Source organism: Dermacentor silvarum, chromosome 3 (assembly GCF_013339745.2).
Source record: "Dermacentor silvarum isolate Dsil-2018 chromosome 3, BIME_Dsil_1.4, whole genome shotgun sequence".
Classification (NCBI taxonomy): Eukaryota; Metazoa; Arthropoda; class Arachnida; order Ixodida; family Ixodidae; genus Dermacentor; species Dermacentor silvarum.
The window spans coordinates 221,932,869-221,949,445 of record NC_051156.1 but is presented as its reverse complement, the minus strand read 5'-3'; the positions used below and the strand labels follow the sequence as shown (position 1 = coordinate 221,949,445).

Sequence of the window (16,577 nt, the reverse complement as noted above, 5' to 3'; positions counted from 1 at the left end):
TGCTTCGGACCATTTCGCAACTGAAGAGCACAATTGATTTGTAAATATTATGTCAGTTACACCTTTTTTTTCTTTTATTGATACCGCCAGAGGACAGCGGTACAAATGTGTACCACTTTTCATACCCTGTAATAAAGACCTTGGTACATATATGTACCACTTTTTTTACGAGAACTGTTGTGCAGAATTTATTAAAAATTGTGTCAAACAATTTCTTAAGTCATCCTTAGTGTCGTTTTGCAGGTTTTAAGCGAAAAAATGTAATGAAAAAATAGCGCCTCACAAAGGGTTAAAGCCATGACTGACCTTAGGCCTATGCAATGCCAGAGCGGCTGACACTGAGGAGAACGATGGAGAGTCAAGCGTTGCTAGTTGCGGAAGGCGGCATTCGCTGGCTAGCTTAAGAATGAGACTAGGGCCACTATGGCACCCAACAACCCCGTCAGCGTAAGGAGAGGCTCTGCGGGTAACGAAATAGCGCATCTATAGGGTTTCTATACTACATTTTTAACAATGTTTTGCGCGATGCACTTCTAACTGGATTAGATTGGGACACAACAGCGATTTCCAGAAGATTTTCCTGTCAACCATACAGCCGGAAGAAATGGTCCAAATCCAGGAGTCTCCCGGGTAATCCGGGAGACTTGGCAGGTATGTGGTGCCAAGGTTCATTTATGGTGCATCTTCCCTTCCAGTCTACATGCCTTAAGAGTAGGAATTGGAAGGTTGTGGAAGCCCGACTAAACTAACATTTAGACCCCTGTCACACAGGACAACTTAAGTGCACTTCCCTGAGAGTGTCATTCGCACACTGTAACATGAGAACGCGTCGTGACACTTACTGCAAAGCACACTCACCGGCAAGTGCGTTCGCCGAACTCCCTTCACTGTGCTGAAATGTGTAGCCTCGCCAGCAACGCTTAATACATAATATTGAAAGCCGATTTGGTAGTAATTTTAAACCACGTTTTTCGTGATTGCAAATTTTATATGCTTATAAAATGTGCAATACTTAAAAAAAACTACAATTCTCGATCTCGGGTTGTTTATGTGTAATGGCCACACAATTGTTTATGCCTGTGCTAGCCACCCCAACTTTGCAGCCGCCGTAGTTTGTTGCCGAGTTTATTGGACGGAAGTAGCGCATCAATGATGACATGGTCGGACAAGGAGACCAAGGCACTCATACGTGGGGTGCCTCGATAGTAACGCTTCTCAACCACAGTTTAGGATGACGACATGTTCGTCGTAGTGGTACAAAGGCCATATAGACGCTCAAACGGAGCAATCTTTCGTGGTACATGGGTAAAGGTGGAACGCTACCCTTGCTCAGCTGACCAATAAATCGAGCGGAGCATGACAGTGTCTCCACATAACTTCTTGGTCATTTTACAGCCAAGCAGACTGCGCATCGTTTGTGTCTTTAGCACACACGCTTTTGAATATGTGAAATTGAAGCAATTTTATGTATAGTCCGGGCGTGTGAAAGGCGAGCGGGGTCTCGGAGTAGTCCGTAAGCGGCAAATAAGTGCGGCAATAACCCACTTCAAATGCTCGCAATCCGTTCTTGTGCCATCTGCAGCGGAATCAGGCATTTTTCCTCTGCTCGCCTTGGACGCGACGCTCTCTTGTGATCATGATGATGAGCATGATGAACATTATTGGGGTTGCAAAGAACTCTTTCATTTGCACTAAACTTTATTCTAAATGCTTTTTATAGCTGTAACACACTGTTCTTTTGAAAATCATGCTTAAAATAACAAATATATGCTGTGCCTACTGATTCACCCATTTATATTGTCATCAATGCCAAAAGACACTTTTCTTTCTCATGTAGTCGCATGCTGCCAAAGTGACACTCGGCGCGCTGAAGTGCACTCGCTCGAAGTGACACTAAAATTGCCTGTGTGACACGGGTATAAGTTGTGCATATGTACCAGCAAGATCAACACACGAAAAAAAAAAAAAGAAAAAAAATGGACACACAGCAAGGATGTAACAAGCACGGGCCCTGTATGCCTTTATCTCATGTTCTCACTAAAATGATGTGGATAATTCGCTTTATTGATACTCACACTGGAAGGCCTTGGTTCGAGATAAAACCTGCGAAGTTAAAAAAGAAAAGCATTTAATTCAGACTACTGAACCACCAACAATCACGTCATAAGTGTACTGTGTACTGGTATTCACCTGTAGTTCCAGTGAGGTTGGCAAAAATCTGGTGAATGATACTGAAAAATGAGAATTATTCACACCATAAGTTCAAGCAGATAGGCTTCCTCAGTGGGCAAATAACTTGTGTTTCAAAGGGGACGCAACTTTTGAACATGGTAAATAAACCTGCCCACTGATTACGTCATGTCATGAACATCTTGCCCAAATATCCCAGATATACACAAACAGGAACCCTAGAGCACTGCTCAAGAAATCTCAGGTCCCCCCCCCTCTTCAGTCATACTAAAACTTCTGTCATACCTCTTGTACCTTAACAACTGTATATTCTTATGGAAAGGCCAGAACATTGAAGTTTCAACCTAAATATTTAAAAAGCAAAACATTTGGGGAATCATCTCTGTGTAGACCACAGCTCCCTAAAGTGCACACCTTGCCAGCCGCAGCTATGTGGCATGTACTGCAGTATCTCCGCGCAGCACCAACTCGGTTGTAGAGGCATATTATGTGGTCTATGAGCTCCTCTTCGGTCTGGCTGTTGCTTTTACAAGTAATAGCCAGTCAAGAGGACGGGACGGGGATCAGATCGCGGAAATCGCGAGAGAAATAGATTTTTGGGAACTACGCGTTTCGGTATCTGCAACGCCTAATCTACGCTGTATCAAAATGGTTTAGCTGAAAACGCACTAAAAGTGCAAAAAAAAAAAAATTTATTTGTCAGCGTGCAGGGCAAGAAAACAACTTTAAATCGCGCAAAATCACCACAATTCACGGAGCCGCATCTCGTATTTCCCGCCACCGAGCACCGCCATCTTGGTATCATTCGAAAGCTCGAAGTCTTGCCGTTCCGCTACAGTGTATTAGAATAGGGGTAGTGAGCTCAGCGACGCCAGCCACTCGATGCCGCCGATGTCACCTTGGAAACGGAACTGCGTGGTGGCGCTGCTTGCCAATGCAATGGAACGGGGGAACGGCGAGGCACCGGCAGCGAATGTACCGCGCGCCTGTGGGGCACGTCCTTAAATATTTTTCTACAGGAAAACTAACTGAAGTCACAATCATTTTTTTCTGTATGCCAAAGGTGGGTCGAATCACGGCGGCATCGCGTTTTGCACTGACACGCAAATTTCGGGCATGTATTGCGGGAAGAGTTCAGCAATTTGAGGAGATACACAGAAAGCACGCAGAAAGGAACACTGTCCACCTGTAAAAATCAAAGCAAGCAAAATGTTATTATAAATAAACTCAAATTGCACTTACATTTGAGCTCTCAAACGGAAATCGGAGGAAATTTGCATGGGAAACCGATGCAATTACCTGTTTGCACTGTGGCAAGGCAGTTTCTGCAGAAATAAGTTTTGGCTCTTATAACAGCATGACGTTTGAGGCTTGCTGCAAAATATTCTTCAGTGTAATCTTTCAAATCCATTGCTCCCAGAACACAGGTGAAGGTCATCAACCTGAAGCAAGAGGCCTTCAGCATCCAGTTGATTACTTACGGGTCTGATTTCGAGTAATATACCCCTCACATACACCTTGGAGTAAGGCACTGGGGTTTGACGAGCAAAATGTTAAAACCTTTTCACGGACAAGTTCGATCTTCAAGTTCAAGATCGAGGTGCAATATAAAACGCAATAAGAAACATGTCCTGCCAGTCACCTTTTCCTGACAGGACATGTTTTGTCCAGAATTCTGAAGGCATGGTCAAGTTGCCGATGAAATCGTCTTCTCGAGTAGAAGTGCCGGGAGACAGTTGGTCTTCAGGTGGTTCTTCCGGTCGTTCTTCCAAGGCAGCAGAATTATGTTGAGGTGTTTGGTGAGCGTCAGTACCGTGATCGTGCAGTGAGCTTGGCCCACTGCTCGAATCACCAGAACGTTTTTTTATTTTTTTTCCATAGGTGCAGTTTAAATGCTGTCAAACCTCCTCCTCTTTCGCGGTGGTCTTTTCTTGGGTACTTTCTTCGAGAGAAATTCAGGCAAGTTTGGAAAGAGCGTCGGAACAGCGTTAATAGCGGTGGCTTCCCACAAGGGAGACTAACTTCCTGACCCTGTATAAAATGCACGTATTCTTTAAGCAGGAAATGCGGCTCAAAGTGCAGCTCGCATACAGCGCTGGTGTCATCCAGGGCCTGGTCGATCGTCAAAGGTTTCTTTCCCATTCCCCTCTTTTGTTTGGATCCTTCGGCACGCAGAACAGTGAGATTTTCGGAGCATCTTGAACAAGTAGCCGGTCTTGCAGCCCGGCGCGTAGCAATGGTTCTGACGTTGTACAGGTATTTTTCGGAACATAAATCCCACTCAGAAATCTCGCGCACCATGTCAGCATGATCAAAATCGCATATTGCTACACATGCAAACAAGAGACGACGCGAACATGTACAGCGAGCACCGCGAAGTCGAAGCACATGCAAACGGAAAGGGTGCGAATGCAGTCACGGACGCTACATTGCTCTCGACGGTAGCGACGCCTGGTGAGCCATAGTGAAAGTACCCGTCGTTTGCATAGGCGGCTTAACCTCTCCCGGTTGCCGCTGCGCGCAGTGAGCGCACTACCCCTATTCTATCTAGTACACTGTAGTTCCACTTCTCAATTCGTCGCCATCTTGTGACAAACGCACAAACACAAAAGCAGCACGGGTCTACTGGAGGTAGTCACACAGGCCCTCCGATAAAAGCGGGCCTCCGATTGGCTGCCGTGCTGAAAGGCGTCTCCCCATGGGTCACTGCTGCGGCAGCGGGCAAGATGGCGACCGCAGTTGTCTGCTTCGCAAACCATGCCGCCGTCTTCACTTGACAAGCAGAATTCGGATTTCTGAGAGCTCCCAGGTTAGTGATGGATCGTCACAAGAAGAAATTTTGGACGAAGCACGACTTCGAAATACAGAAGGGCGACCCTCCTATGGCGAGAAAAATATAGCGATTAGCGGGAGAAGCGGAGGAGCACCCGACTGAATGTGGCGCGCTACCTTGCACCGTGGATTACGTGCCGCACTATCTTGCACCGTGTGACTCCAGCAGCGAAACCGACAATCGTCCTGTGCCATCGGCACCAATAACGCGGTCGACGGCAGATGCGCCAACGAAGGCTCCCGCGCCTCGGCGTACGGCCACGCTAATCAGCTGAGATCGTATCGACGCGGGTCGAAGGTCACCATCGCCGGCAAAGACTATACTCAGTTTCTGATGCATCGTGCGACACGGACACGCCACCTCCGAGCGAGCCCTAACCGCTGACGAGCTACACTGTGATAACCGAAGATTCACCGGACAAACAGTCGCCCGAACCGGCGCACCTTTCAGACGCACCTCAAGCCGTGTTTCGTGTCAGCGGTGAGGGCAGAAGCGCGAGCATGCAGTGTTCGCGACTCCCTTCGCGCGGTGTCCGCAACTGAGCGGAAGTTCAATTTGATGGACTAGCCAGGCTATGAAATTTTCAAAGCCCACCAAACGAAGAGGCAAAGGTGCAAGAAGATGCCTGACAGCAATGATGACAAAAATTACCACCCCGATGCGTTCGAATAAACCTGCACTGCTTGCAAAACTTTGCAGATCGTTTTCTCAATTGTGTGGTTTTTTTTTTTTTTTTTTCGGTCACCTCGCTCATGGAAAGCATAGCACAAAATGGCTGGACCAATTTTGATCCAGTTTGTTTTGCTGTGATCCATAAACTGTGCTGCACATTAAGACAGTCTTGAAATGTTCATTTATCTTTCCATTATTTAATTATTTCAGAATAACTACATGCCGCTATGCAGTGAAACAAGTCACATGCATATCATGTTCAGTAAAAAATTAGGAGGGCACTAAAGAAAAATCTAACACTGTCTCAATATAGATTAGACATTTGGGCAAACATACAAAGTATTCCCAGTTCCGTACCATGTCTCGTTACTGTGCCAGGCTTTCCACAAGCAAGGAACTTGTAAACTTGTCATCATCATCACCAGCCTATAATTTATGTCCACTGCAGGACGAAGGCCTCTCCCTGCAATCTCCAATTACCCCTGTCTTGCGCTAGTGTATTCCAACTTGCGCCTGCGAATTTCCTAACTTCATCATCCCATCTGGTTTTCTGCGGACCTCGACTGCGTTTCCCTTCTCTTGGTATCCATTCTGTAACACTAATGGTCCACCGGTTATCCATCCTATGCATTACATGGCCTGCCCAGCTCCATTTCTTCCGCTTAATGTCCACTATATTATCGGCTATCCCCGTTTGTTCTCTGATCCACACCGCTCTCTTCCCGTCTCTTAACGTTAGTCCTAACATTTTTCGTTCCATCGCTCTTTGTGCGGTCCTAAACTTATTCTCGAGCTTCTTTGTTAACCTCCAAGTTTCTGTCTCATATGTTAGCACCAGTAGAATGCAATTATTTTACACTTTTCTTTTCAACGACAGTGGTAAGCTCCCAGTCAGGATTTGGCAATGCCTGCCGTAAGCACTCCAACCCAATTTTATGCTTCTGTAAATTTCTTTCTCATGATCAGGGTCCTTTGTGAGTAATTGACTTAGATAAACATACTCCTTTACAGACTCTAGAGGCTGGGAAAGAGTGGGAAAGAGAGGAGTCTAGAGTGGGAAAGGCGGCAGCAATCGCGACAACATGCGCTTAAACGGTCCTTTCTGCATTTTGCAGCTGCTGCTTTCTGCAATCAGCATCTATGGAAACGTCGGCATCGCGGCATCTACGAAAATGCAGCCAGAACAAGATAACTACCGACAAACTTCTATTTGTTTTTTTTATTATCTGTACCCACTCTCCTGCTGTAATGCTTCGGCGCTGCAGGATATGTTGTAAATAAATAAATAAATGAATGGCGATCCCGAATTCTTGTTCCCTTGCCAGGCTATTGAACATTATCTTTGTCTTCTGCATATTCATCTTCAACCCAATTCTTACACTTTCTTGATTAAGGTCCTGAATCATTTGCTGTAATTCGTCTCCATTGTTGCTGAATAGGACAATATCTCCAAACCGAAGGTTGCCGAGATATTCGCCGTTGATCCCCACTCCTAAGCCTTCCCAGTCTAAGAGCTTGAATTACTTGTTCTAAGCATGCAGTGAATAGCATTGGAGAGATTGTCTCTCCTTGCCTGACCCCTTTCTTGATAGGCAACTTTCTAGTTTTCTTGTGGAGAACCAAGGTAGCTGTGGAATCCTTGTAGATGTTTGCTGAGCTATTCATGTATGCCTCCTGTACTACTTGATTATGCAATGCTTTTATGACTGCTGGTATCTCTACTGAATCAAATGCCTTTTCATAATCTATGAAAGCCATATAGAGAGGTTGATTGTACTCCACAGATTTCTCGATTACCTGATTGATGACATGGATATATTCCATCGTAGAATATCCCTTCCTGCAGCCTGTTCTCTTGGTTGGCTGAAGTCAAGTATTGCCCTGATTCTATTGGAAATCATCTTGGGGAATGAATATTTTATACAATACTGAAAGCAAGCTAATGGGTCTATATTTCTTCAATTCTTTAACGTAAACTTTTGTAAATTCTTATAAAACAAAAACTAATGAAGATATCTTAATGAAATTTTAGATTTGTCTCTCTATTGCAATGTACAGTGTGTGTGCCAAATTTCAACCCTTTCTGCCAAGAAACAAACAAGTTATTTTTCATTCCCTCCTCCTTCCTTGAAGTGTCATCGTCGTCACAAGAGCCGTACCACGGTGCCCTGCAGTTCTTGCGTTGCATTTTCCACCTCTGCATACATGTTCATGCAGCGAAACCGCTTGTGCCACTTTCCACTGGCAGCGCCTGCTGCTCTGGGCTGCCCTGAGCGCGTGTGCATTAAGGTCCCTTAACTCACAATGCACACCAAAATTTTCAACACTTCATTTGTATGATTATGCAGTGAACTTTCGTTGTTCCTATGCTGCATCAAATGCGCGTGGGTCTACCTGTGACATTCTGTCCAGATTTCAGAGTGGCTTCAGCAGTTTCTTTATCGTGCATCCTTATGAGTGAGTGAGTAAAACTTTATTACATAGAATGGCTCTCTGGACTATAAAAAGGGAATAAGGGGAGAATAAGTAAAAAAATAATAATGTAGCGACAAACACGGACGCAAGTCGCGCTTGCCCTGCTTTGCCGTTCACCGGACAGATTTCGCGTCGCCTGATTATTTATATAAATCACATCTGCTTGCATTTGGTGGAGGCTGCTGGTTTCACTCGTCACCCTGGAACTCTGTACCCGGACTCTACCTCCAGCATCGGCTATGCCTGACAACATGGCGCCGCAAGAAGCTACGCCACCCACGGCTGTTATCTGTTCCGGCGTACCAAGGCAACGAGACCCTGTTCCATTCAGTAGCACCGAAGACCACGACGTGGAGGACTGGCTGTCCTCCTACAAACGAGTGAGCACGCACAACAAGTGAAATGACGCCGACAAACTCACCAACATCATCTTTTACTTGAGCAATGTGGCCCTTCTATGGTTTCTCAACGACGAAGTTGACGTTGCCAACTGGGTGTCTTTTACGACAAGCTTCGCAGTGGTATTCGGACAACCCGCTAGGCGCGAGCTCCGCGCCGAACAGCGCTTGCGTGGTCGTGCCCAGAATTTCAGCGAAAACTTTACTGCCTACATTGAAGATGTCGACGACCTCTGCCGCCGCGCATCAACCCTACCATGAGTGAGGCTGATAAAATCAGACAAATTATGAAAGGCATCGAGGACGACGCCTTCCGCATGCTCATTGCGAAGAACCCCCAAACGGTCGCCGACGTGATTTAGCTCTGTCAAAGTTACGATGAGCTAAGGAAACGACGCCATTTCCACGCGGCGCTCGAACTTCAACACGACCAACATCTCGGCTCTCGCCGTTTGCAATGATTCAGTGGACCACAGTTAATTGCTCCAGCAAATACAGCAGTTTGTTCGCGAAGAAGTGGCACGCCAATTGTCCCTTGTGTCGTGCATCCCGGAGCCTACGCAATCGCTCCGTCGCTTCGACAAGCCGAATATTCAGCAGCAAGTTTCCGAGGCGCTGCCTATTGCCCAATGCTCTATGCCACATGCACAAAAGCATTCGCCTGTCTTCGCCCCTCTGACCTATGCTGAAATGGCAGCCAGGCCTCAGGCTTCCTTCGCCAGAGATCCCGGGCAACCATCAAGCGCCTTCTACATGGCACGGCCTCCTGTACGTACGGCCCCACTCCCTCTTTTGCGTCCTGCGCCACCACCAGCAAAGACAAAACGGCATTTGTCACTCCCGATGGGTTATACAAGTTTAATGTGATGCCATTCGGCCTTTGCAATACGCCTGCTACTTTCGAACGCCTGTTGGACAACATCCTTCGCGGGCTCAAATTGACACACGTGCCTGTGTGATCTGGATGACATCATAGTCTTTACGAGGGACTTTGATTCTCATTTAACCCGCCTCAGAAGAGTTCCGACTTGCCTTAGCGATGCTAGACTGCAGCTCAATTTGAAGAAGTGCCATTTTGCTGCATGCCGCCTCACCATCTTAGGCCACGTTTGCAAGGATGGCATTCTTCCCGACCCTACGAACCTTCAAGCCGTCGTCGAGTTTCCTCGGCCGCCTACAATGAAACAGCTTCGTAGTTTTATCGGCTTTTGTTCATATTTTCGCCCGTTCGTCCGCAATTTTGCATCCATCGTCGCCCCTTTGACACAACTTCTTGCCGACAACCAAGACGATCGGCTTGGTCTCCCGCTTGTGACGACGCATTTGCCACTTTACGCCGTCTCTAAACTTCCCCTCCTATTTTGCGCCATTTTTTATCCGGACGCGCCTGCAGAAAACCACACGGCCGCAAGTGGTGTCGGCCTCGGCGCTATTCTGGCCCAACTCAAGTCTGCATTTGACTAGTACATCGTCTCTTACGCCAGCCGCACTCTCACCAGAGGAGAAGCAAACTATTCTGTTACTGAGAAAGAATGTCTGGCCATCGTTTGCGCGACCACAAAATTTCGACCTTATGTCTACGGCCAACCTTTCGATGTTGTGAGTGATCATCATGCCCTGTGCTGGCTGTCTTCCCTCAAAGATCCATCTGGTCGCCTGGCTCGTTGGGCACTACGACTGCAAGACTGACATTCGCGTCGTCTACAGGTCTGGTCGTAAACATGCAGATGCTGACGTCCTTTCCCACTCTCCACTTGCCCATGAGCCTGCAGCTGCGTCTGTCCTCAGCTACAATGCTTCGTCCCTCACATATGCCGACATGCCAACCGAGCAGCGTCAGGATCCTTGGATAGCCTCACTCCTAGAGTTCCTGTCTGAGCCATCGCCACGTAGCACCAACCTCACGCTTCGACGAACTGCTCGTCACTTTACCATCCGCGATGGGCTTCTGTACCGCCGCAATTACCTATCTGAGGGCTGTAAATGGCTGCTGTGATCCCTCGCCATCCACGTTCCGACGTCTGTGCCTCCTTTCATGCGGACCCGCAATGCGCCTATGCCGGCGTATTAAATACCTACGCATGTCTGCAGCTTCGGTACTACTGGCATGGAATGTACGTCTGCTCGTGTTCCGAGTGCCAACGCCGCAAGAGCCCACCTTACTCAACGACTGGCCCACTTCAACCCCTGCCCTGTCCCACCCGGCCTTTCGACTGCATCGGAATTGATTTGTATGGACCCCTTCCGAGTACTTCAAATAGCAACCGCTGGGTAATAGTCGCTGTGGACCACCTCACGCGCTACGCCGAAACTTCAGCGCTTCCGTCTGCCACATCACGTGACGTGGCCTTGTTCATCCTCCATAACCTCATTCTTCAGCACTGCGCGCCTCGTGAGCTACTGAGCGATCGCGGACTTTCCTTCCTCTCTGAAGCCGCTAAAGCCCTTCTATGTGAATGCAACGTAGTTCATCGCACTACCAACGCCTATCATCCCCAAACCAACAGCATGACTGAGCACTTTAATCGTACACTAGGCGACATGCTTGCCATGTACATTTGCGCTGACCATACCAATTGGGACCAGATTTTACCCTTCGTTACCTACGCTTACAACAGCGGCCGTGAGTATTCCTCCTTCATGGACACTATCCTCCCATATCCCCCCCGATGCCTCCGATCCACGACTATCTGAAGTAGCCACCTATGTTGAGGAATGCCGTCAGCTCGCGCGCTCCCTTACCTCGCAAGACCAGGCCCACCAGAGAGACTGTCACGACCGTACCTCCTCTTCGCCGTCATATTCACCTGGCACATTGGTGTGGCTCCGCGTTCCCTTCTCCGCTCCCGGCCTTTCCACAAAGCTGCTGCCTAAGTATGACGGTCCTTACCGGGTTCTACATCAGACAACCCCTGTGAATTACGTCATTGAGCCCCTTCAGCCGTCTACAGACCAACGGCGCCGCGGCCGTGACACGGTTCACGTGGAACGGCTGAAACTGCACTACGACCCGCTAGTATCAAAGTTTCCTTAGGTCGCTAAGTTGGCTCCCTTTTCACCGGGGGGTAATTGTAGCGAAAAACACGGGCGCAAGTGAAAGGCGAGGACGAAGAGTTGTTGGTGCTTGCGCTTGCTCTGCTTGGCCTTCCGTACCGTTTTCGTGTCACCTGATTATTTATATAAATCACGCCCTGAACGTCTGCTTGCAATAATAATATAATAATAATAACAGTAATAGAAAAAAGAATTTTAAAAAAGAATTCGAGTAGCGGCCTTGCAGTTTGGCTTCGCACGCGTAGAGCCACAATGACAATAGCGTTTGCCTTACGTCAGTCTGAGCAGCCGGCCTAATCCAGTGATCCAGACTGTGTATGGTGGGCCCTCTGTTTTTTTTCTTGTCCCTTCAAGGCCAGGGCATTTCCACAGTAAGTGGTGTAGACTGGAGCGTGCTCCCATGTTGCAGTGACGGCAAGCGGGGTGGAGGAAGGGGATTCATCCCAAGGCAGCGTTTCCCTTGTCAACGGTGTTTCTGACATTCCATGTTCGTCATGACGTACTCCTCCTCAAGGCCAGCACATCTTCCCTCCATTACGGCTGCTCCCGTCCTGGCTTTGTGGATCAGGAGCAGAGCAATGCGAAGAAGTCCCTTATGGAGAGGGTATGTGTTGCATGGAACCCTTGCCAGAAGCTACTTTTTTGCCTCTAACTTGCCCTGCTCTCTCAGATCTTCCTGTCCCATGAACGTCGGTGCAATTGACCATTGGTGCAGAGAAGCAGGAGTGTAGCAGCTCGCTTGCTGCATCGAGGGCTGCATCGTTGCCAACACTGCCCACGTGCCCCGGGACTCGGTCCATGCGCACCTCAGCCACGTGAGATAAAGATCCCGACGCAGCTTCTTTTATACAATACTCCCAAGTACACTCCCAAGTACCAACCCGTGGAGGTCATGAAAGCGATTACAAGGCCTCCAGCGAGCCATGAAAGTGGTTATTATCCGGCTGTTACGTGCCCCATCATTCTTGGTCTCCTTCAGTCTCTGCAAGGCGAACAGGATGGCGTGAAGTTCTATAGACTTAATTAGCAGCTCTTCTTGATGTCGAAAGACCACAGCCTCCCTTAGGTTGCCACTCAAGAATGCCACTGTCAAAAGTCGGGACACAGAGTCCCATGCGGCGTCGGTGAATACAGCATCCGCTGTGTCATCTGCTCTTCTGGCAATGGCCGCCCGGTGAGATGATTAGTTGTCCTTGCGTTGGCAGCGGGTGATGGGTGTGGTGACCCGCAACTGCACGTCGCTCATGGTGACGTTCTTGGTAGTAAGTCATGCGGGTCATCTGTTTTGCCGGCCTGGTCCCCTCCAAGTTGGAGGAGGCGTCCTGCACGGGTGAAACAATGATGGCACTCTTGCCCGGCCCTTCAATCCACTATGATGTCTCACAGTGGTGGGAGGAGCGAATAGCGGTGGAACTCCTCGATTCTGGTGTGGCGAGAAGCCCTGTCACAACTTTTAAGCTTTCCTGGTGGAGTCTCTCTCGAAAGAGAAAGAAAGGGAAAGAAAGACAAGAAGCTTTTCTTCTTATGCCTTAGTGAGGTTGAAGCCAGTTGCCCCACAGCAAGCATGAGACGTGAGGACGGCCGTGACCAGTATGCATCCGTATATGTGCCTGCCCCACCACTTCGGTGGGCGATCCTCCATATGAGGTGCGGAATTTCCACCTCGTCTCACGTTGCCTCAGCCAGGTGGCCACAGATTGGGACGTCTAGAATCTTCACAAAGGTATTTGCTGTTCTAGTGAGTCGCTAGCCTGGTAGCTGGACCTTGTCCTGCTCCTCCGGGGTGCCTCCGGTGAGAATGTACTGGGTCTTCTCCGGGGACTTGCATTCCAGTGGTTGTCAGGCAGTCCAATACGTCCAAGGCCTCCTGGCTGTGCCCCAGTGTTATATCGTCGGCATATATACGTAGAACACCTGACACCGTGAATCTGCCACAGGCGGACAGCCAACCTTCTCATGACGAGGTTGAAGAGGACTGGCGACAGAATAGCACCCTGTGGGACGCCCTTCGGTCAAACACTGAAAGGCGCCTTTGGTGAAAGACGTTGCTTGTTGGCTGCAGCATCGGATTTCAAATGTACGATTCTGTAAGAATGACTTCACAATGTTGACAACCTGCTGACCTGGGTTTGCTTCTTAAGAGCAATGGTTCATGCATCATCGTGTCAAATGCCTTCCGCAAGTCGACAGCCACTAGGAAGCCTGGAGTTCGCTGCCGGCTGAGTCGTGTGAAGCGCCAAAGCAGGTAAGAACTATCTGCTGTGCACAGGCAAGGGCAAAAACGAGTCTGCCCTGGGTCAAAGTGCAGCTTGTTCACACACTTCTCGAGGTGATGGCCGAGTCTAGTGAGAACAAGCCATTTGTGTAGCTTGCAGATTGTGGATGTCAGCGACACTGGCCTCAAGTTGCAGACTGTATTGGCTGGTTTCCCAGGCTTAGGAATGGGATTGACCACTAAGCGTTTCCACTCGATTGGGGTATCTCCCGAGAGACACCTAAACTTGCATAATTCGTAGTCATGGCAGAGTGTAAAGAGCAAACATTGAGCAACAGGAGAGCAAAGGAGAGGAAGTTGAAAAAAAAACAATTGGAAGGACGGCCTGTAGTCTGTTTCTTCTTTCTTTACATTATTATGTACCAATTTTCTGACACATGGCTACACTGCCCCACCACATAAAAGAACAGTCCCAAGGGTCTTACCCTTCCAAGGGCTGCCTCCCCTGGCTCTCAGGATGTGGCCTGCGGCCCGCCCGCCCCGGTGATCTCCGCCGCACCATGGAGTCCGAAGCTGACGATGACGGCGCATCTGGCGACAGGTTATCCTCCACCATGCCACCAGGACCACGATCCAGTCTCCGCAGCACATCCATTATCGTACTGTTCCAAAGCTGCACAACGCAAGTGGGCACCTAGCTGCCCATCTCAAAACGTTCCCTAGGACCCTTCTAATGCCCCCATGGAGTCACTGCAGTTATATGGACACATTCTTTTTTCGTTTTCTTATCTTTCTATTTTTTTTCCGTCCCCTCAGCACACGGTAGTCAACCGGACAGTTACTGGTTAAATTCCCTGCCCTATCGTCTACTATTTTCTCTTTCTTTACGGACACCATCCAGCTAAAGAGGTGAACAAACACTTGCACAGGGTTCTCTGCAGCCTCATTCGGCTCTGCTACAGACACAAGGAACATTCCTGGCAGCAATGCACAGCATCAAAAGCATGGAAGGACCACGTCATCTCTTGCAGTATTCAGCAGTAGCAGATTCCCACTCTGCGTGAACTTATTGCTGATGCTGGCATGGAGTCCAAACAGCACTGTGAGTTGCCCTACCATTGCCAGAGAGTTAGAGTTTCAGACTAAGAATAATGAAGAGAAATCTGATGCTAGTTTCTCCACGAGCCCTCAATGCGGTTAGTGTGGGAGCAATGGGCCCAGTACATAGATTTGCCTAAACTTCTTCCTTCTCGCTTCAGACACTCTAGTGCATTCTTATGAATTTTTCTGAAGTGTTCTTTATCACAAGTTCTTTGCATGGCAACAATTACTCTCATCTCTACAATTTGATGATTTTCGGAACATTCAAAGCAAAATGAGGTGTACAAATTGTGCAACGAAATAATTTCACTGTGAATGTAAAAAATTTACCTACTCTAATATAAATGCTGTGAGGTGAGCATGCCATGTAATAGAGAAAAATAAAAGAAGCTTCAATGTGTATCGTTAATGAATCCATGAAAATTGTAGATATATACATGCACTACATGCAAGTCCCATGGTTAGTAAACTTCAAAACCACATTTCCCTCCACAAACTTTGTATGAAACTATAACTGATGCAATGCTGGTTGCTAGGTGCAGTCACGAGGTGCTAGTCCTATCCATATGTACAACTATTAAAAATAAAATTCTGGTGTTTGACCTGCCAAAAAACTAATCAGATTACAAGACACACTGTAGGGAGGGACTTGGGATTCATTTTGACCACCTGGGGTTCTTTAATGCGCCCTTAAATATATATATATATATATATATATATATATGGGAATTTATGCATTTTTCCCCCACTGAAATGCAGCAGCCATGGCCAGGATCGAACCCCATCATCGAGCCCAGCAGCGTAATGACATAACCCCTACGCTAACGCGGCGGGTAGGTAGAAGTATGTATTCCTGCAGCTTATCCGTACATGAGCATCTTCCACAGCATTGGATAATACACTGCATGAACATGAGACAACGCATTCAAATGCATGCTAGGGAGCAACAGAAATGTTTGGCTTTCTAAGGCAGGGGTGCGAACACCATCACTACATTCGAGAAAAAGGAGCACGAACTGTGATATAAAATGAATATGTGCTTTATGGACAAACAAAATTTTGCACAAAAGAGACTCTGTGAAACATCTTAAGCATCTGCAGTTTTTTTCGGTACCATCAATTTGCACCCCTGGTTATTCATGCTGTACAGAACTTGTGAACTATAAGAAACGTGAGGCGTGTATTTTTTGAAGACAACCACATACACGGCACCACCAAGTATTAACTCATCTTCCCCCCCCCCCCCCCCTTTCTGGGGTTTTACATGCCAAACCAGTTCTGATTATGAGGCACGCCGTAGTAGAGGGCTCCGGATAAATATTGACCACCTGGGGTTCTATAACGTGCACTACAACGCAAGCACACGGGAGTTTTAGCATTTCGCATCTATCGAAACGTGGGCGCCAAGTATCAACTCACCTCTCTAAATTGCGCAGCATGGTCTAAATCGTCATCAGAGTCCTCTCTGCAAAAGAAGGGAAAATTATAAAATTTACCAAGTCACATACTGTGCACTCCCACTATGTTTCAATACTTACATAGTCTCCCTGCTTCGTACACGACGACTTTAGAACAAAAATGAATGAGGTGTAAATCTCAAAAAAAAAAAAATGTTTTGTGCTCAAGCACCAAATGCCAA

At 47.7% G+C, this 16,577-nt stretch overlaps 1 protein-coding gene across 2 annotated transcripts in view; it reads right to left on the bottom strand.

The window, feature by feature from the left end:
- LOC119446740 (E3 ubiquitin-protein ligase RNF115) overlaps positions 1-16,577 on the bottom strand; it is a 34,086-nt gene that overhangs the window by 16,203 nt on the left and 1,306 nt on the right. For both annotated transcript variants that reach the window (XM_037711267.2, XM_037711268.2), the window contains exons 3-6: positions 16,358-16,403; positions 14,323-14,510; positions 2,191-2,231; positions 2,076-2,103 (exon numbers count right to left, since the gene is read on the bottom strand). In XM_037711267.2, coding sequence (XP_037567195.1) covers positions 2,076-2,103; positions 2,191-2,231; positions 14,323-14,510; positions 16,358-16,403 — 303 coding nt within the window. The remainder of the gene's footprint in view (positions 1-2,075; positions 2,104-2,190; positions 2,232-14,322; positions 14,511-16,357; positions 16,404-16,577) is intronic.